Source organism: Excalfactoria chinensis, chromosome 5, assembly GCF_039878825.1.
Source record: "Excalfactoria chinensis isolate bCotChi1 chromosome 5, bCotChi1.hap2, whole genome shotgun sequence".
NCBI lineage: Eukaryota > Metazoa > Chordata > Aves > Galliformes > Phasianidae > Excalfactoria > Excalfactoria chinensis.
The window spans coordinates 19,563,411-19,583,135 of NC_092829.1; the positions used below are offsets into that span (position 1 = coordinate 19,563,411).

Sequence of the window (19,725 nt, forward strand, 5' to 3'; positions counted from 1 at the left end):
CACAAAACTTTCCCTTCTTAGCTTGTGTCATTTGAGATTCTTGAAGACTCTCTTGGCACAGGAATATGAACTTGCTTTTCTTTCTCATCTTACCTACCTGCCCCAAACAGCCAAGGGTCTGCAAACTGTGTCTGGATCTCCTAATGCTTCCAAGGTCTAGGGTACCTAATTAGCATCTGTATGGCTGCACCAGATGTCACCTTTAGATGAACAGGTGGATACTTTGCTGAGAACAGGCAGACTTTCACCAGCAAAAAGAGAGGCTCGGCAGCAGTATTGGAAGGCATTGCCACTCCTGTGCCCTATCGCAGTGAGTATATCCTGGTACCTTCTGTCCCTTGGCCTAAGTGCTAGCTCTGAGCCTGGTGTTTCAGCACAAGCTCTCCTTCAGGGGTGGTTGAATTTCATGCACTATGTTGCAAAGAGCAGCCCCAGCCTGCCTACCAGTCCTGTGGGGGTTGCCAGCCCAAGGGGCATGGAGCCAGCTGGGGCAGCACTGGCATAACTCACAGCTGTCAGTTCTGCTGGAGCACAACCCAGAGCCTGAGAGCCCCACTCTCACAGGCTGCTGGCTGAGGCCAAAGTGTGTCCTATTAGAGTAGCAGCAGGATGCCCAATGTAAACTCTGTTTGTGATGAAAGGAAGGCAATTAAAATTCCACTTCAGCTGCCTTCCTGTCCCACTTCCTAGTTTTCCAGCAGCAGGTGATTAGCTCAGCCTGCCTTCTGCCGCCCTTACTCAGCTGTGCCAGCGGGGCCGTGCAGACAGCAGCACTGCTGCCACAGTGTGGTCAGCAGGCCAAGCACTGCCAGTACAGTGCAGTTCAGGTACTGGGTTGGTTCAAGTTAACTTAGAATGAGCTTATCATCTGTTTTCAAATAATCTGGCTCTTCCTTTATCAGAGCTCTCATGTTCTCTGTGAGCACACTTGCTAGCCCAGATGTTTCACATTGCTCATGTTTCAGCCTGGGATTGTCCAAAGACAAACACATGCTGTGCAGTAATATCAGTGCATGTATACCATGTCGACCTTCTGCGCCCTGCAAGACCCTTACGGGGCTTTAGAAGACACCTCTGAGCACAAACTGTACCAGCAGATGAGCAGTTGTCTCTTCCTCCCCCACAGAAGCAACAGCTGAAGTGGGGTCAGCCAGAAGAATTGCACCTTGTTTATTTTAGGGGAACAAATCCCACCCCTGCTGAGAGACCACAGTTTGTTTTGGCCTGAAGCTCTTGGAGGTAGCTGACCCTTGCTGGACCCACCATGTAGGTGGTGGGAGTTTCCCCAGTAGTGGTCAGCTGATTTTCTTGGACACCGGGTGACTAAATGGTTGGCATTCCCATAGTGCGGGCTGGTGTAAGTACATGAAAGGGCTGAGTAAAGAGAGGGATATGCAAGGGAGGAGAGGCACGGCTTTAACAGGATCTTAGATCCCTTCAAAAATGGCAAGGGTTTGAAACATTTATTAGCAGATCAAAAGCAGAAAGAAAACAAGCAGCTGCTCAAACTAAAAACTGCACCAAGCTCATGCCCTCCGTGCATCCAGAAATGAGAAGTAAATCACATTGGGATCAACAATCCTCGTTGATCAGTGTATTTCCAGACAGATCCCTTCCTCAGTCTGGCCCCTAAACCTTTGAACTTAAGCCCATCTGAGGACACAAGTACGCGGCGTTTTTTTTAAGTTAGGTTTATTTAGCAATAGAAGTATGTACATGTAAGAGAATCCCCTGCAGCACGAGACATGCATGAAGCAGCGAGGGACTGAAAGTGGTGCTGCTCAATGGCTTTCCTCATCACCTGTCATCCCACTCTACCCAGCAGCAGGGCCAAGATTAGAAAGGGAGAGGTGAGAAATTTATCAGTCCACGTGGCAGAGTCTTCAGGCATCATCTTCTCAACAACCATTATTAAAACAAGCGGGCACCGTAGCCAAATGTCTGTTTAATGCCTTCAAAGTAGTAGCGCTGCCAGCCTTGCTTTGTTCTCTCCTCCTCACTGGCAGGGATTCCCTTGCCTTCCAAGCACACCTCTGTCTCACCACCTTTGTCAGTGAAATTCAAGGTAATTGTTGCAAAGTGCCCTAGAGGAAACAAAACAAACCTGTCAGCAGGGTGCAGTGCACTATGTCATGTCCTGAGGAGCCCCTTCTCTCACAGAGCACCATTTAAAAAGACTTTTCAGGATCCTTCCAAGGATTTATTTACCACAGCTACAGGCCTTCCTTACAAAGAGAGGTTGGAGAGAGCTCTGTTTTCATGGGGTTCAAAGCAGCTGCAGTTGCAGCCACAGCCAAGCAAACCGAAGCTGCTACTTCTTCATTTCTAATCCCTACCTGCTGCTTTGGTGGTAGTTCATGACTGTGACTTGACTGTGTAATGTACGAGCCTGGCTAAGACACCCTGGTGACTCCCCAGAGTGAAGAGTGGCAAGCAGGGCTGGGATTCTTCAAACACAGGCCAGAGCTGTAATACCACAGGCCAATTTGGACAACTTACCAGCTGGCCAAGACTTAAATCTCCATTTCATAACAAGTTGCTTCTCAGGGACCTTAAAAACAAAGAGAGTGAGAATCAATCTTTATTTTTGCAAATTCTGCAGTCTAATTGAAAATAACTGTAACTGTGCTTATCTGAAGTCCTTAAAAGTGTCTCCTGAGAACACCACAGCCTGATTTTAAATGGCCTTTTCTTTCCACCCATCTTCCTGGAAAACAGGCCAGGCTGAAGCAGATAAGGAACTCAGCCCAGAAGAATAAAATGACAGGAGGCATAAAGATGAAAAGGGTCAGTTACTACAATTAACACCTCTCCCATGCTCAATAAATAATAAAATAGCACAAACACAGGACACATGCAGAACTAGATGGCAGCTTTTCTCCCCAGACCTTAGTCCCATACACAGACTCATACAACAAGAAGCTCTTCAGTAGCCACTGCAATTAACTACTGGGACACAGCTTAGGGATTTGTGATTAGCAAACTGAAGGACTATTGAAAAATTGCTTGTTCAAAAGCAAAAAGGCTGCCCCAAAGCAAGACACAGCTGCATTAGTTAGTACTTACTAGGTCAACAAACTCTCCTGTGACACTGCCATCCAGCAACTGAAACTTGCCTCCTTTATCAGCCTCCAGGGCTGCGTGTGCGTGGGTGAAAGCTTGAACCATCTGAAAAGAATTCAGGAACAGACCTGGGTTACTTGGCATTATCTGCTTGCAGAATTGTTGCTTAATACCTTCCATCGAGCTACAAAACTTCTGCAAGAGGAGTTAAGAATAAGCTCTTCACCAAGGAAAGACAAAAACACTGCCCTGGCCAGAAAAGCAAGGCTACAGCTGATACGGCAGCATTTTGCTTACCAAGGGAAAGGAACCCCTAGCTCTCACTAGCAACTGTTCTGCAGACCAGCTTTCTTATACCATTCTCATGGATTACGAGTGTCCAACAGAATGCCTTTAAAAGCTTCTTAGGAACAACCCCTTATGTGCAGCAAACAACAGTTCTCAGAATGAGCCTGTAGTTACCTCTTGAGTAACAAACACTCGGTAGAGCTCTTCAGGAGATGTTAAGAACGTGTCCTTCAAGCTGATCTTACACGTAGGGATCTTGACTCCTATGGACTTGGACTGTGCCGTGGCAGTACTGCTGCTAGCAGCCGTCTAGCAAAACAACAAACAAAACTGGAACACACCCACATTTTTTTGCTCCAAAACCTCAACAAGCAGTCATGTATCCAAGAGAAAAAAACAAAGGCCTTGGGAAAAGATGCAATACTTTGAGTACAAAAAGCAGATTTATCAGTCTGCTTGAATGAAGAAACATCATGTGCCACAAATGGCACAAGGCCTGCACCACAGACTGCTACTTAGTAAGCACGTATTCTATGAGCAGAAGCTGCTCCTGTGAGCCCCAGTATCTAATAAAACGTGCTAACTGTCACAGTTTCAAATGCACATTTGCAGTTTTATTTACCTTGCTGTCTTTCGCTTTAGGTGCCACCTGAGGTGCTGTTTCTGTATGTTCACCATTCACTGTGGGCAGTATCATGCCCTGGGTGAATTCTGGAAAGACAGAAATGTGCTCGTGAAACTAATAATAGATCAAGCAAGACTTTTATCTGTTCTCTGAAATACACAACTGAAAAAACCTTCCTGATTTTTGCCCAGCTTTTGCTTGCACCCACATCTTGAAACCAGTTAAAAGAAACCAAAATAAAGAAGAAGCAAATAGGTCTCACGTTGCACCCACTACTCCCTGCCAAAGGTTGTAACAAAACCTGTCCACAGTAACAGTTAGGAGCTTCTTTTCTATGCCTAGCCCAAACATACACCATCTTACACTTGTCGCTTTCGCATCAAGGTTTGCCTTGCACTCACATTGCTTTTTTCCTCTCACTCTCCAATACAAATAGCAACCAGATTCCAAGTACTTTTATCTTGATCTACATCAATCATACTTTTCCATTCCTTTACAGACCAAACTGTCTTTTTCAGACCACTGTAGCACAGAATCAAGTTACTTCCAACTCCACTTTCAATTTATCTTCTTAAGCAATATAGCAGTAATAAACCCTGGGGCCCAGGGGAGGTCCTACAGTGCCCTGTCCAGCAGTACTTGCGCAGCTCCACTAGAAGTTTCAAGCCTCTTTTGTCTTTATGTTTGCTTTTTATATAGTTCTTTCACTTCTGCCTTTACCAATTAAAGAACAGTTGGCTCACTCCTTCCTCTTCATCTGTTCACATTAGCAAAATTCCATCATACATCAGAACTTTATTAAAAACTGTATAACCTTTCATGCTGCAACATTTATTTCCCACCATCTGTTCTTTATTCCAGCCCACAAGATCAAATGAACCTTTCCCAACAGCGTTCTCATCTTCTTCTGGGTGACTGCACCTTCCAGCTTGCACACAAACTGAACACCCAAGGATACCAAAACGTAAGCCAAGATGAGCAACCAGCAGTGGTTTGAACAGAACTTGAATGACAAATGTCTGTGGCATAATACGGTAAAACAGATATAAAAGTAACTTGAACGTTTCCATCCTACACTACAGCGCACAGCTGAACTCAACCAAGGCACACTGCTGGAATCAGTTCATGTTCTAAATAAACGTTTTGTTCCAGATGCTGAGGCAGCTCACTCACTGACAACAGCAAAATCTGCAGAGCAATTTCAGGTTGTCAGTTGCTCTCAAACCCAAACAGCACTACCTGCCTTCAGCAGCGTAACAAGAGAAAAAGCCATCTTTGGTGGGAGAGAGCAAGATGAAGCTCAGATTGTACCACATTTAGTACGCGATGTTCTGCACTGGTGTGGTAATAAACACATCTTACTGGCTTCGTTTTCCTCTATCGCTGAGCTTCACTACGCAAAGGACGCCATGAAACACTGTTAATGGTTGGATTACCACTGAAGGCAGTATTTCCGGGTTGTGCTGCAGTGCCCAGAGATAACAGCAGTCCTTGCCAACTGCTAACCATTTCCAAGAGACAGAGAGGTGTCCTGTTGCATAGACACCTTCCTGGGTAGATGGCACAAGGAACTGGTACTCCCTCTTCCCTTCACATTCAACACTAACCCACCCAGGTCTCATACCACCTTTACTTCTTACATACCTGTTTTAAGAGTGCTAATGTAAGTTTTTATTGCATCTCTGATTTTTTTTGCACCTTCTTGCTTCATCAGGGTCTTCAGGTCAGTGTCAGGCTCATCTTTAGCAAGGCTGACAAGGATCTAAACAGGAAGGATAGATGCTAGTTAACAAACCAATACCCATACAATCTTTTCAATGCTTGATACGTCATCACAGACGGACTTTAGCTATGCCTTCAGATATAGAAGCACATCTTTGAAGTCTTTTGCTTCACCTACTGTCAGCCTACGTTCACATGCACATCTACCTAAAAACTTTCATATCTGATGGATTCCCACACAACTGAAATTCATCAGACAGAGACTGCTAAAGTTACATTGCATCTTGAATGTTCAAAGTTTCTACAGAAAAGAGACACTCGTGTTCTGTGGGTTCCTCCTAAACCAGAGGGGCACCCAGAAGTACCGGCCTGCAGCTGGGCTTACCTCCACTTCATCAATATCGTTCTCATCTGAGAGATTAGGGATCTCCACATAGCCTTTGTATTTCACTCCTGTGGTCGAGGTGCCTACAACAACAACGGTTTTGTTCAGATTAACACTTCCTGCTCCAGCTTCTCTACACACAGCCTTGTACGGTATCACAGCACTCTGTAAGCATCGGTTATCTCGCACTTGAACCGGCCTCGAAATAAGCGCGGCCGCCACCACTCACCCGTCCAGGCCAGCTTGATGGCCCACTCGTAGAAGAAGATGAGCTTTCCCTTGCGGTTGTTGATGGAGGCCTCCCCGTCCAGCTTGCTCACTTCGGTCACCTCGCAGGCCCCCTCCTCGCCCTCCACCCTGACGGGCAGCAGCAGGGCCTTCAGCCGCTCCGTGGACCAGTTGGACGCATCCCGCTCCGTCCTAAAAGAACAGCGGCCGACGTGACGCCCCGTGCCGGGCCCCGGCCTCCCCCGCCCCGGCCCTCCCACCCCCGCGGCCGTCCCGGCCGCTCACCAGTGCCAGTTGTTGACGTTGGTGGCGTCCGCCCGCTGCTCCACGATCCATCGCGGGTCGCCCTCCCCCCACTTGGCCATCGGGACCGCCGCCGCCGCTCCGACCGCCCGTGGAAACTGCTAGAACCGCCGGCTCCGCGCCACCTCCCGGCTTCCGCCACCGGCAAGGTCCCTTCCGGTGCCTCCCCCAGCCCCCGGCCTCGTTTCTCCGTTCCGCAGCACGCTCCGCCCCTGACCCGCGGCTCCCTCGGCCGCCCCGAGCCCCGCTGTCACAGCGCGGCCCCCAGCAAGAGCTCCGGACACGGCTCCGCGCTCTGGCGCACCGGGACTCGCAGTCCGACTGCGGCTCAGGGCCGGGTGGGAGGCGGCGGGCGGACTGCCCGTCCCGGCGTACCCTGCGCGGCGGCCGCCCTCGCTCCGGTGCCGAGCTGCTACCGAGCCGCTGCGCGGGGAGGTGAGGTGAGCGGCGGTGAGCGGCCGCGCTTGGAGGGACGGGACGGGACGGGGTTGGGGCGGCGCTGAGGCCGCGTGGTGCCGTTGCAGATGAGCAGGGCGCGGGCGGACGAGGAGGAGTACTGGCACAGCTCCAAGTTCCGGGCCTTCACCTTCGACGACGAGGATGACGAGCTGTCCCAGGTAGGAGCCGAGCCCCACGACCCGCCCCGCGCTGTGCGGCTGCGGCCCCACCTCGGTGTGTGCGCAAACTGCCTTCCTCCCGCAGCTGAAGGAATCGAAGCGGGCGGTGAACAGCCTCCGGGACATCGTTGACGATGACGATGATGACCTGGAGAAGGCCAGCTGGAGCGGGGAGCCCGTGGGAAGTAAGTGCGGGGTGCTGCGGGCCGGCCCTGGGGCTGGCCGGCTGGACTCTCCCATCACGTACTGAGGCTGCCCCACGTCGCCTCGCCCTGTCAGCCCTCCGAGGCCGAGCTCTGTGCTCCTGGGGTCCCCACATGGGTCTACTGAGGCCCAAACAGTATAAAGACGGAGCGCAGACGAGTGGATGGAGTTCAGTTTGGTTCCCCAGTATATGTCTGAGCTTAGAGCAGATATTTTGGATGCCATGGCCTCATATGCACCCACCAGGCTCTACTGACCTGCAGAATGCTCTTTCACACCGTTGTGTTTCACCATTTAAAGTTTACCCTGCTTTGTCCCTGCAGCGCTTTAAGGAGACATTCCATGTTTCAGTGTGTGTTGATAAGCTGTCTCCTGTGCTTAAAGTCTGAAAGAACACCGTGAGTGTGTTTCTAGGGTTGATGGATGTGAGTTCACAAGCCATGCCCGAGGCACTTCACTGGTTTTGGGAGCTCGTGACTAGTAGATAATGGCAGAGTGAGATCTTAAAACGTGGGTCACACACAGAGCCTTCATGGAGCCTGTTTCCCTCCTGTGCTGTAGCTCCTCCCACCAGTTCTGACCTTTCCTTTTCCCACCTGAAATCTTTAGCTGTCATCTGTTTAGTTGTACCACCGCATCCCCAAACTTGATTGTTGTGTAGCTGCACCAAAAGAGGGGACAGCTGTGTCCCAAGCAGAAAGACAAATGCACTGTCAGCAATGTGTGTGCATTGACAGCTGTTTTGTCTGTGCAGGGAGGGACATTACCTTAGCTTTTTAGTGCCCAGTAAGGTGTGCTCTAATGCTTCTGTAATTCAAGATAAGATGGAGATTCTTTGTCTTGCTTTGTTCCTTTGGATTGTGCTTTACCTCTATACAATGACACACATGTTTGGCGTATGTGGCTTTTTTTTCTATTTTGCTTTTTTTTCCTCACCAATGTAAGCCATAATGAGCTGTACAACACTGCTGAATGCAACAATTTCTGGAGGGCAGTAGGCAGCTGTTTAATAAGTAGTATGAGATGAGATTGAAATTCTTTGCTGGGGGTCTAGTTTTGCTGATGTGCTAGTGCAGAGCTGACCAGGACACTCCTGCTAATATTCCTGCCCTGCCACAAGATCGTTATTTACAGAGTGGTTTTCTCATTCTCTGTTCTAAATTACCTTTGTCTGTGCATAGGCATCTCCTGGTCAGTCAAAGAGACAGCCTCCAGCAGCAGCAGCAGCTCCCTGGAGGGCCGAGACACCAGCCTACAGAAAGGCTCTTCCTCCTATGCTGCTCTTCCCAAGCAGGTTTCCTCCTACTCCCTGAGCAGCCTGTTCAAAGGTGAGGTGCCACATCTGGGTTTTCCCTCAGGGGTATCAAGGAGAAATTGCGTTACCTTATGAAAATCATTTTGGTGTGTTACAAAACAGGGAAGCTTGAATTCTTTTTCTGTATGGTAGTGATATCTGTCATTGTTCAGAAGTTGGTGACTGTGCCTGTCTTGTGCAGAGGTACGCAGCTCTTTCATTAAGGGACATGGCTTTGAAGATTTTGCCTTCTGTGGAGCCAAGCTTAACAAGAATAGGAAGGTAGAGCATGGCTGATGACTGCAATCTGTTTTCATAATGGAAAAGAACAGGCTACAGAAGGATTTGCTTGATCCGTGTAGGCCTCATTTGACCCTCAGCACTGTAGAGAAAATGGCTTGATTGTCCTTTAGTTGGAGCTCAACTGGCTGCTGTTGATTGTTTCAAAAGACACCAGGTAGCAGCAGTGGTAGTGTAGCTGCTGGCTGCGGATTGTGCAGCAGGTCACCGAGGGGAATTAAATAGCTTGCATAAGTTCAGCTCTGTTACCTCAAAGGACAGCAAGCCAGTTTTTACTTTGTCACTTTCTGGTGTTTTTCTACTAACGTGTTTAACTAAAGGCATCAAAATTGCAGCCCTAGAGGTGGTGTTGTAGTGGTCTAAGCAGTACTGCATGCTGGTGCCTCTGCTTTGCAGGTAGATGAGCAAATTAAGGTTCTGTAACTTTTCCTAGCTGTGGCAATGAGGAGACAGGTAGGGCTAGGATGCAGTATGGTTTGTGATGCTACAGACTATTTCAAAGACTTAGACTGCAAAGCAGATGAGCCCCAGCTATGCCAGTAGCATGATTCACTTTATGAGAATGGCTCGTGCTGCACTGGCATAGTGACAGCTCACCAGGTGGCAGCCTGGACTTGCGTTCCTTCTGCAAGAGATGTGCCAGCAGAGTCTTTCATGACTTCTGTTTTGATTGCAGGACGAAACAGACTTCCAAGTTTGCCATCCCTTTCAGATGGTAAGTTTCAAATCCCTGTCTCTCTTTGGGAGAGTGCAGGTTTACATAAACCAAAGTATCTCCAACGGAGGGCAGTGTCATTTTCATAGCACTGCAGAAATCAGTTGTCTGAAAGTTGTTCAACAAACCAGAAGAAGCCTCACCATGATGATTTGAGGGAGTCTGATTATGTAGCAATGACCTTCAGGTTTAGAGCAACTTTACACTGCCATTTGATGCTTGTCTTTGCATCTTCGACCACAGAAACCAAGAAAAGGGCAGTTTTGGAAGTGGGTATGAGTCAGGATTTTGATGTGTTACTCGGTTTTCTCCTGTTATTTTTTCAGCCTTCTCAGACACGGGAGTTAAAAACTATGCCCCAGAACTGCGCAGACCAAAAGCTGAATACAAGGTGAGCAGCTCATATGACAGTTCTCTAAGGGTTTCATAGAAAGCAATTGATTGCTGTTTCAGACACCAGAGGATAATGCAGGGATTAGAAAAGGGAGCTGCGAAATGTGGAGTCAGCTTCATAGTAATTCAGGTGTTTTCTGTTTCTTCCCAGAAATAAGGTGTCATGGTTTTGCATAAGGAATTTTGTTGGGGGATATTAGTTTTTCCTTCTTGCCCATCTGTGAAATGATTACCTCTTTAAGTCTGGATCTGATGAATTGGCATCACTTAGGCTTTTGAAATGAAACGTAGAGGTTTCTAAACCTCATTCATGAATCACTATAATGCCTCACCCTGATCAGGGAGCAGAGAGGTGAGGTACGATTGTCAGGAATGTTCTTCTCCCAGAGAGGCAGTTTTAGGTGTTGCAGAATCTAGGGGGTTTGGGGACCAGGTGAATTCTTCCTGTGCCAACCTAGTAGTTGTGAAGTTGTAATTCCATGTCCTCAGGTTCAATCAGTACCAAAGCTGAGCATGTGTTTCCAACAGATATAGGTGTGCATGCTGATAGCACAGCTGGCCACACAGATTAACACAGACCCCAAGTAGGATTGAATTTCATTGGTGGAACTTGAAAGTTCTCTATAGGTGTTTCCAGTAGCTGTTCTGTGCTGTTTATGCTCGGAACATCCCAGACTCGTGTGCGGTGGTCCCCTAATACGGGAAGGGACTGCATCTACCTTTCCCCCCAGCCCTGTCCCCCATCCCCAACGTCTATCTGGTCTTTTAGTAAGCTTTTGATTAAATCTTATTCGTTGTCCCCTGAGCTTGTTCTGGTTGCTCCCTTTCTTTGTCTCTTTTGAGACAGAAGACTGCATTACAGTCACTGGCTCACAAAATCATAGATGCATTCTTGCAGTCTTGAGTTCTGAGGAGGGGCTCAAACCACCTTTTATATGATGCTTCCAGATTGTAGTGTCTGCAAGCTCAGGGGGAGGAGTTTTGGTCACGGCAGCACCTGTAGCATGTTACCTGAAGACAGTTTAATTGCAGGTTTTAGTCTTCTTGCAAAGTCCTGTGCAAATCTCCAGGCACTTGCCTGAAGCTGGAGGGTTCTCCATACTGTTCTGGAAGGCCCTCTAGAAGTCTGAATTGTAGTAAGGAAGCGATTCCTTTAGCCTCAGTTCTAGATTTCTTACTTTTGTACGTATTTTGTTTGTCCTTCTGTAAGCAACACTGGATATTTTATGTGCAGGGAAGACAACCTGTTGAAATGCACTTCTTGGAAAGGATGTGGCGATGGCCCTTTTACCAAAGCAATAAAAATATTTTCTGTTAACCTCTGAGCCTCTACCTTTCTCCCCAGCCAGCATATAGACTCTGAATGCCCTGCATCTATACCAGAAGACTGAGGACATGTACTCCTAACCATCCCGGTGCATCAGAAATTATGGCTGGGCCATCACTAATCCAGCACAAATGGAAACTGGCTTGTCTAAACTGGCCTCCTAAGCTCTTTGTTTCTCTTGTGGCAGGATTACAGCAATGACTGGAGCCCCAGAGATACAGTCCGGCGAATGCAGAGGGGCAAGGTAAGGGCATTCCTCTTCTGTCTGCTTGCTAGAGAGGGTGACTGCTCCCAAACTTCTTTACACTCCCCTGTGCTTCTGACTATTCCAGGAGCAGGAGGGGGATCCATGTTGCTTGCAGCATCTGGCTGGAATGGTGTGCTGTGCCTGTCTGTTGCTTTGCCAAGTGGCACTTCAGGAGAGCTGCAGGGCTTTACTGGGTTGTTGCTTGAGTCATCCCTTCAGATAGTCTCTGACAGGAAGTGTCTGCACTTTCACTGCACTTTCACTGCTGTGCCCCCCTATACCCTTTCCATTTTGTGGGGCTGGGTTTTGGAAGAGATTTGAGATAATGAGGCCTTAGTTCCCTTTCTCATTGGCAAAAGGATGGAAGAAGGCAGAAGCAATATTGGTTACAGTGGAGCTGGATTGTTGGTCTCGACTACCTCAGTTTGCAGTAAGCCCACAAGAACTGTGTAGGGGATTGTCCTTAAAGTGCTTTTGAATCTACGTGTTCTTAATGTGGTTTTGCTTTGCATACGTCTCCTCAAAGGGGGACAGATGGACGAAAGGCTGACGGAGGCTACAGTTACAGAGTAAGAAGGGAGAGTTGTGCAACTCTATTTTTCTGTTTTCTTTTGTGGAAACGTTGCTTCAGAGTTTTCCTCCTCCTTTCAGAGCTGGTGGCTTATAGCATGCAGAGAAGTTTTGCTTGTTGCAAGTGTGCTTGTGCTGAATGCGTGTCTGCTGTTTTAACCCAGGCAGTAATAAGGGCTAACTGTATGCGCCCAGCTGACAGATTGCCAGGGATCACGCGGCACATGGTTTCAGCCAAAGGAATACTTCTTTGGTGGTTGGTGGAGCAGTTATTTGTGTTGCTGAAGGGCTCACATGGGAAGAATAGGTAACACCTTTGGACTTGGTTCAGTCTGAAGATTTGCTGGTGTCCTGTATAGCTACTTAAATCTCTTTTTTTCTCCAGGTCTGTTCTCTAGAGAGGTTTCGCTCCCTGCAGGACAAGCTGGTGCTCTTGGATGAAGCTGTAGCGAGACATGATGGAAATGTCATTACAGCCGTGAGTCTTAGTGGGTCCAAATAGGGCTGAAATTCCTGGATGGTCCCACAGAGGGTGCTTGTGTGAATACAGTCACTGGGCAACATAATCTTGCTAGGCTGCGCTTTTTCTTTAGTTCAAAACAAGAAGTTACTGAAAATTGTCAAAGCCTATGGCTGAAAAGTTCTGTATTGCTGCTGGCTTTCCTGACAGTCTACAGAATTTATGTCGAGCACTAACAACTGAGTCAGACAGAAACAGTTCTTTGCAGTGATTTCTTGAAGGCCAAGGTTTAATCTGCTTACTGCAGCACAGAAGGCTTGAGGGACCTCTCCTGTTCTTCTGGTTTCCAAAACATCAGGCAGCAGTTGCAGTGTCAGAGCTTCCCTGATCCAGGTCTTCTAAACCCCTGACTCCTTCAGGGAAAGGTTTTTCTTCGTAAATCTCAGTCTCACTTAGCTAAGCTCCAGATAAACTGGTAGCCGTGGCCCTGGCTCACTGCTTGTCCAGTGTCTATGAGTAGCAGAATTCACCTGAGTGTTGTAGAAGCTGTGCCTTCAGAGATCCTTTGCATAAGCTTCCCCATGTCTTGGCCCAGGTTGGCAGTTTGTTGTCTGTCTTAACTATGGTGAAGTTTGTTATGTTCAGCTGAAAGCTTCCTCTCTATGCTCACAGGTCCTGATATTTCTGAAACGGACCCTAAGGAGAGGTAAGTGTGGCTGGGGCCAGGGTCTCTGTCATGTGTTTCAGTTAAGAATGAAGGGGCCAGTTCTTCTACTGGGTGCAAGTCACAGAGCCAGCAGCTGAAGTATCACTGCTTTGCTGAGCGTGAAATATTTTTGTGGTGAGTGTGATGTGGGGGGCGTTGGTGATGCAAGTGAAGAGTCCCAAAGAAGAGCTTTGAGCACTGGTCAGTGGTGGTGGTGACTGGGTAAATGGAAATGAATCTGTAGAGGTAGCACTCTACTGTGAATCCACTTTGCAGCCTAGTGAACGGTCTTCTCCTGTGTTCTAGCCTCCAGGCTAGAGTTGAGTTAATACTGCTGAAACATACAAAAGACTTGCAGTTCCATGCACTACACTTAGCCTCTACAGTCTTGGTCATGTTAACTTGCTTTACCCCCATATGTGTATCCCTCTTTCCTGCAGAGGTCTTGTTTCGAGAGCTGGAGGTGCGGCAGGTGGCCTTGTGTCATCTCATCCATTTCCTCAAAGAAACGGGTGAGCAGAAGCTGCTTCTGGATCTGCTCAGGTGAGGGCTTGCCCAGCCATGTGGCAGGGCTGAGCACCCTGCTAGGAACCTGCCTCCAAGTTAATGCTGCTTGTTCTGTTTTTCAGGTTCCTAGACAGGACCGAGGAAGTTGCTGTGAGTATTCCGTGGAACTAAAGCTCCCTCTCCTTTGCAAAGGAGTGCAGAGCATGGGAAGGGCAGGGAGTGGCTGGCTGCAAAGTATCTGGTTGTTTAGATGAACGCTTTGCATTCCTGTTTTGCCCCCTGAGGTCTTGTATGTCCCAAATCCATAAGAACAGACTGCTTTTTTTCCGTCTCTCTCCAGCTCTCACAGTACCGGGAGCATTTGAACATCCAGGACGTAGAAAAGAAGAGGGAATTTCTGAAAGGCTGCATTGGGTAAGAAAAGATGCAAGAGAATGGACTAGATGTGAGTGCTTCACAAAAGCTGGTAATAAAGACAATTAGACCCTTGTCCTAGCACTGCACTTATGTAGTTTCAGAACTGATACTAGTTTTACCTCAGTGGCAGTGCAGTATTGTGGACATAATGTAGACCAAAGAGGAACAATTAGTGGTGATCACTAGTCTAGCATCCTTTGCTGCTTACTTGGGGCCAGAAATGCTTCAGAGATATTCTGAAGGGTGTGAAGGGTAAAAGTCTGGGTGCCTGAGCACTTAAGGAAATTGATAGCGTCAGCTTTAGGTTGTTCTATGAGGAATGCCACATAGTTTTTCTTTATCTAGAGCCTGTCTAGTAGAAACCAGTCAGAGAAGGCAGCAAATACAGAGTTGGTGGGGCAGGAGCTTGAGACACTAAGACTGGGAAGAGTAGGAGGTGTTCCCCACATCCCTGCATGGGTAGGGAACATTCAGCAGAGAAGCATACTGGATTAAGAGCTGCTGACAGTGTTTTCTTTCTGCATGGATGGCCAGGCTGCCATTTTCAGCTGAGGATATTTCCCACATCCAAGACCATTATACCCTGCTGGAGAGACAGATAATCATTGAGGTATGAAACCTTTATTTTGCTGGTCAGAAGGTGACTAACTGTGAGAACCCTATCTGTCCCTAACTCATACTGCGCTGGATCCAAACAGCCTATTTGGTTAGTGTAGTTTATTTGCTAACCACGCTTCTGTCCCAGGCCCATATGGGAAGTACCAGACCTCCAAATTGAGGGCACATTGAGGCTGTGCTGGTGCTGTGCTTTCACAACACTCTACTCAGGTCTGTACTCTATACTGGGCTGCCTTGACTCATGTTCAGAACTTTTTGTTTCCTCAGGCCAACGATCGACACTTGGAGATGGCTGGGCAGTCAGAGTTATTTCGGAAATACCCTCGCAAGGCCTCAATTCTCAACATGCCACTAGTGACCACTCTCTTCTATTCCTGTTTTTACCACTACACGGAGGCTGAGGTGAGAATAAAGTAGAATACAAAGGTTATGTCTCATCCCTGTAGCCTTCAATATGTGGAGTGGTTAAGCTGGGCATATTAGGGAAAGAATGAGAGGGTGGTCATATTTCAGCTATGAGAGACTGAGAGGAATTTATCTCCTCTTGGACTTCCAGGGCCAGTTTGGAGATTTCTATTCTTCCTTAAGACAGGACATTCAACCTGGAGTGGCACGTCAGGGAGTTGCTTCCTGAAAGAAATCACTGTCTTGTGGTGCAGCTTCCAAGCAGACAGAATTAGCCCACAATCATATAAGGCTATTGGTCTCTGAAGTGTTGAAAGTGCACCAGCTTCAGGGAGCTATTTGGGTGGGTTAATTACTCTCTTCTGTCAGTTCTTCGCTCCTTTGTCACTGTCATGAACAAAAAGCTTAAAGACTTCAATAGCAGGGACATTCATCATGTGCAAAGCAGGTACAGTTGAAGGTGTCTTAACCTCTTCCTTGGTGTCTTCTGCTTAGTTTACAATGACTGTTTGCTCTCTCTAGGGAACGTTCAGCAGCCCAACCAATCTGAAGAAGACATTTAAGGTATGTGCGTTTCTGGCTGGTGTGGCAGCACCAGCTGAAAATGTAGGCAGCCAAATTGTGTTTAGCAAGGGGTCTGGCTTGGAACTTGAGGGTGTCTGCACTGGGGCAATGTAGGGAACACTGCATTCTTCTTGAGTAGGGCCATTTCAAAGCTCAGATACATATACTGAACAGGGGCCAACTAGCTGCAGCATCACCTGTAAATCCCCACCTCCTGCTCAGTGGCCACGACCTCAGGCACTGTCTCAACTCCTTACCTAGCTGTTATGAGTTTTGACAAGGTAGAGGCAGATACCATTCTCCTCCATGCTGCACAGTCCTGCTAAGCTGTATTAGTGCTCTGAGTGCAGCTCTCTGCCTTGCAGATTCCTGATAAGCAGTATGTGCTGACTGCCCTGGCTGCCCGTGCAAAGCTACGAGCCTGGGAGGATGTGGATGCGCTCTTAACCACCAAGGTGAGCTGGGGAAAGCCTTACTGGGGACTCAGTTCACAGAATCACAGAATCACAGAATCACAGAATGACCCGGGTTGGAAGGGACCTCAAGGATCATGTAGTTCCAACCCCCCTGCCTAGCAGGGCCACCAAACATACGCCTTTACTAGATCAGGTTGCCCAGAGCCCCGTCCAACCTGGTCTTGAACACCTCCAAGGACGGGGCATCCACAACCTCCCTGGGCAGCCTGTTCCAGGACCTAACCACTCTCCTAGTAAAGAACTTCCCCCTAACATCCAACCTAAATCTTCCCTCTTTTAACTTAAAACCATTTCCCCTAGTTCTGCTATTATCAGCCCTTTCGAAGAGTTTGCTCCCCTCCTGGGAGTAAGTTCCCTTCAGGTATTGAAAGGCTGCAATGAGGTCACCCCGCAACCTTCTCTTCTCCAGGCTGAACAAACCCAACTCCCTCAGCCTGTCCTCATAGGGGAGGTGCTCCAGCCCCCTCCAGTTCCAAGTAATGATATCGAGAACTGATAGTTGGCTTGTTCTGGGTTACCAGTCAGACTTGTTTATTTCAGCAGGGCCTGCTGCACCTTTCCCAGAGCTCTGTTGGGCCTGAATTGGCTGCAACTTTTGCGCCAGAGAAGGGGGCTGCTCTCATGCCCTATTACCAGATGGTTTGCAGCCAGCCTTAGCTTAGCCACCAAATAAAGGGCTCTGCCAGTGGTACATGTGGTGGCTGGCACGAAGAGAAATGTAACTTCTCACTCCTCTGGAGAAAAACTATTTCTTGCTTTCAGATTCAGTCTGTGGCAGTTATGTTCTTTGACTCCATCCTCCTCTGACAATGGCTGGAAGGATTACCCTTCAGGATTAACACAGGGTTTGGCTGTCATTTCAGAACTGGCTGGGCTACACCAAGAAGAAGGCGCCTATTGGCTTCCACCGGGTGGTAGAGATCCTGCAGAGGAACAGTGCACCCGTCCAGGTGAGCAAGGAGCCACTGCCTGTGTCCTCCTCCTGCTCCTTATTGAGGTTTGGAACATTACTCCAGGTTGTCTGCCTGCAGAGCACGCTCTCCGCAGTGTATTGCCAGCTGCTTTTGCTACATTAACTTTCCTTGTGCTTCATCTATGGGAATGGCTAACCTGATCCATAGGGATGCGATAGTGCAGGACTTGGGACTTTCTGAGGAAAGATTTACTTCCTGGGGGTTCTTAGCAGACTTGGCCTGGCCGCTCCTTGCCTTAGGGTGGAAAGGATCAAGTCTGTGTAAACAGTGCCCTAGAAAGATTTTGTGATTGGTGTGAAAAAATGAGGCAGGAAGTACCTGCAAAAGGGAACTGACTGTCTTCTTTCCCTTGCAGGTGTTGCAAGAATATGTGCGCTTAGTAGAGGATGTGGAAACACGGTTGAACCTTGCCACCAAATACAAGTGCCATGATGTTGTGATTGATGTAAGTCTTTGCTGTGTGTATGAAAAAAGGAGACAAAAGCCTGCTTTTTCTCCCTGACTTTCCCATGTCACTCTACTGTCATGCACCTTGCGGAGTTTTCTTATTCCTGTGGCTTGGGAATAGCATATTGTTCTTAGTGAAAGCTAAGTGAGCCAGGAGCGTGACTCCTAGAGTGTGTGCTGTGCCCAAGACTGTCTGCTTGTGCAAATGGACTGTGCAGACCTAAGCTATTGATTGGAACTTGAAGGGAGGTTGAGAGGTTGACACCTACTCATCCACAGGGCACCATCTAACTGTGATGAGGTGTCCTCACTGGATGCTGGTTTTGTTGTTTGTCTAGACGTACAGGGATCTAAAGGATCGCATCCAGTTGATGGCATATAAATGCAAGGTGGAGCGGGGCTCTGCAGAAGAAGAGAAGATAAACAGCCTACTCAATAACATGGTAAGAAGCACCTACTTTTTTTAGAATCTTATTGAAGACAGCCATAGGCTGGGTGTGCGGTAAGGACATGACTCTTACATCCTTTTCTCTCTGCTGGGAAGTTAATGTTATGTTTGGGGTTACATTCAGACCAAGAATGAAGGGTGGCGCTGATAGAAGTAGCAGCCTATTGCCATGGTTGCCCTTTTCATGGTCTGGGCCTTGCTAATTCAGCCTGAAGTGAACAATGATCAGCCTGATGTTAGTCATACTTTGTTCTCTCTTTTAGCAAATCCGGTGGAAGAACTGAGCACCAGTGAAGCAACCTGCTTGGACGTTACCTTGCCAGTACAAAAGGAAACTGTAAAAGCTGGTCCAGCGTCAACAGAGCAGCTCTGTTACTACTCATTGCATGATCAGTGTTTGTCAGTGACACTGGGTGCTCGTGGCACAGAAGTATTCAGGCTGGTTGAAGGCAACTGCTCTGATGCAGCCAGTGAAACCGTGGTATCAATCAATGAGGGTTGATTCTTTTTGGAATCTGATTCTCTTTGACTTGGTTGTAGGGCAGTCATGGCTTCTGTTTACAGAGGGAAATTGCTGGACCAGGCAAAGTTATATTTGCTTATTGTGGTGTCTGGGCTCATTCTAGCAAGAGGAACAGATCAGTCACTCATGGATCTCCAGTAGACAATGCTGACCAACCAGTCCCTGTAACATTCAGGCTGGCTTGGGCATCACGAGTCATGGCTGTGGATAACAAGGCCTACTGGACTGCGTTCTCCCTGCATCAGAGAGTGGAGGGGGAAAGGGTCAGCTGCACCTTGAAGTCTTTCTTGGATTGTTGTGACTCACACCAGAGAAAGAGGTGTTTTATGAACTCCCACAGAGAGCCAGGGCAGCAGCCTCTGCCAGTATCCCTGTGCTGCCACTTGGCAGCTCTCGGCAGATCCCTTCATCAGAGAAGAGTGGGCATGATGTATGGAGCTGGTCAGAGCTGCGCTAGGTTGGATAGAGAGCAAGGGACCACTCTCAGCACAAACTTGATGATCCCAGGAAGGACTGAATTGCACTTTCTCAGAGACAAAGCTCCTCAGGCAACTGCTGGTTTCATCCTTCCAGACCTCTCTTCAATTCTTTAAATAAAGCTCTCTCTTTCTCCTCAGGCTGTTTATTTCCTTCCCACATTATGCACTTTGCAGCTCTGTGCTGATCCCGAGTAATTTATCACACCTCCCTCAAAGTGAGTATGCAGGGTGTTTTATCATACCCTGAAATGCACAGTATCACTGTGAAGAAGCCTTGCTTGCAGCAGTGTGTTATTTCACACCTTCCGTGCCATTGCTACAGATTAACTCATTTCAGCGTTTCAAGACCATTTGCTGCCTTGGAGGTGCTCACACAGCTGAAGGCTGCATACAGCCATGTACACCTGAGGGCAGGTATGG

General features: G+C 48.0%; 2 protein-coding genes across 3 annotated transcripts; one reads left to right on the forward strand and one right to left on the reverse strand.

Annotated features, from left to right (window-relative positions):
* Positions 1-1,446: 1,446 nt before the first annotated feature.
* AHSA1 (activator of HSP90 ATPase activity 1) lies at positions 1,447-6,780 on the reverse strand. The gene is made up of 9 exons (XM_072337303.1): positions 6,597-6,780; positions 6,313-6,503; positions 6,084-6,166; positions 5,621-5,738; positions 3,974-4,062; positions 3,526-3,660; positions 3,067-3,168; positions 2,500-2,551; positions 1,447-2,084 (listed from the first exon to the last, which is right to left on the reverse strand). The coding sequence occupies exons 1-9, from the start codon at positions 6,674-6,676 to the stop codon at positions 1,912-1,914; spliced, it is 1,023 nt and encodes a 340-aa protein (XP_072193404.1). The 5' UTR covers positions 6,677-6,780; the 3' UTR covers positions 1,447-1,911.
* A 28-nt stretch (positions 6,781-6,808) lies between these two features.
* Positions 6,809-19,442, forward strand: VIPAS39 (VPS33B interacting protein, apical-basolateral polarity regulator, spe-39 homolog). 2 transcript variants are annotated; one of them, XM_072337301.1, is made up of 20 exons: positions 6,809-7,054; positions 7,139-7,231; positions 7,317-7,416; positions 8,617-8,763; positions 9,706-9,744; positions 10,071-10,135; positions 11,652-11,708; positions 12,667-12,759; positions 13,414-13,447; positions 13,888-13,990; positions 14,077-14,104; positions 14,295-14,368; positions 14,906-14,981; positions 15,257-15,391; positions 15,917-15,958; positions 16,324-16,413; positions 17,298-17,384; positions 17,764-17,853; positions 18,194-18,298; positions 18,567-19,442. In XM_072337301.1, exons 2-20 carry the CDS (start codon positions 7,139-7,141, stop codon positions 18,585-18,587), a joined length of 1,479 nt encoding a protein of 492 aa, XP_072193402.1. In that variant the 5' UTR covers positions 6,809-7,054; the 3' UTR covers positions 18,588-19,442. The 2 variants fall into 2 exon arrangements, with proteins under 2 accessions (XP_072193402.1, XP_072193403.1); XM_072337302.1 differs by having other exon boundaries at positions 6,837-7,049.
* Positions 19,443-19,725: the final 283 nt, after the last annotated feature.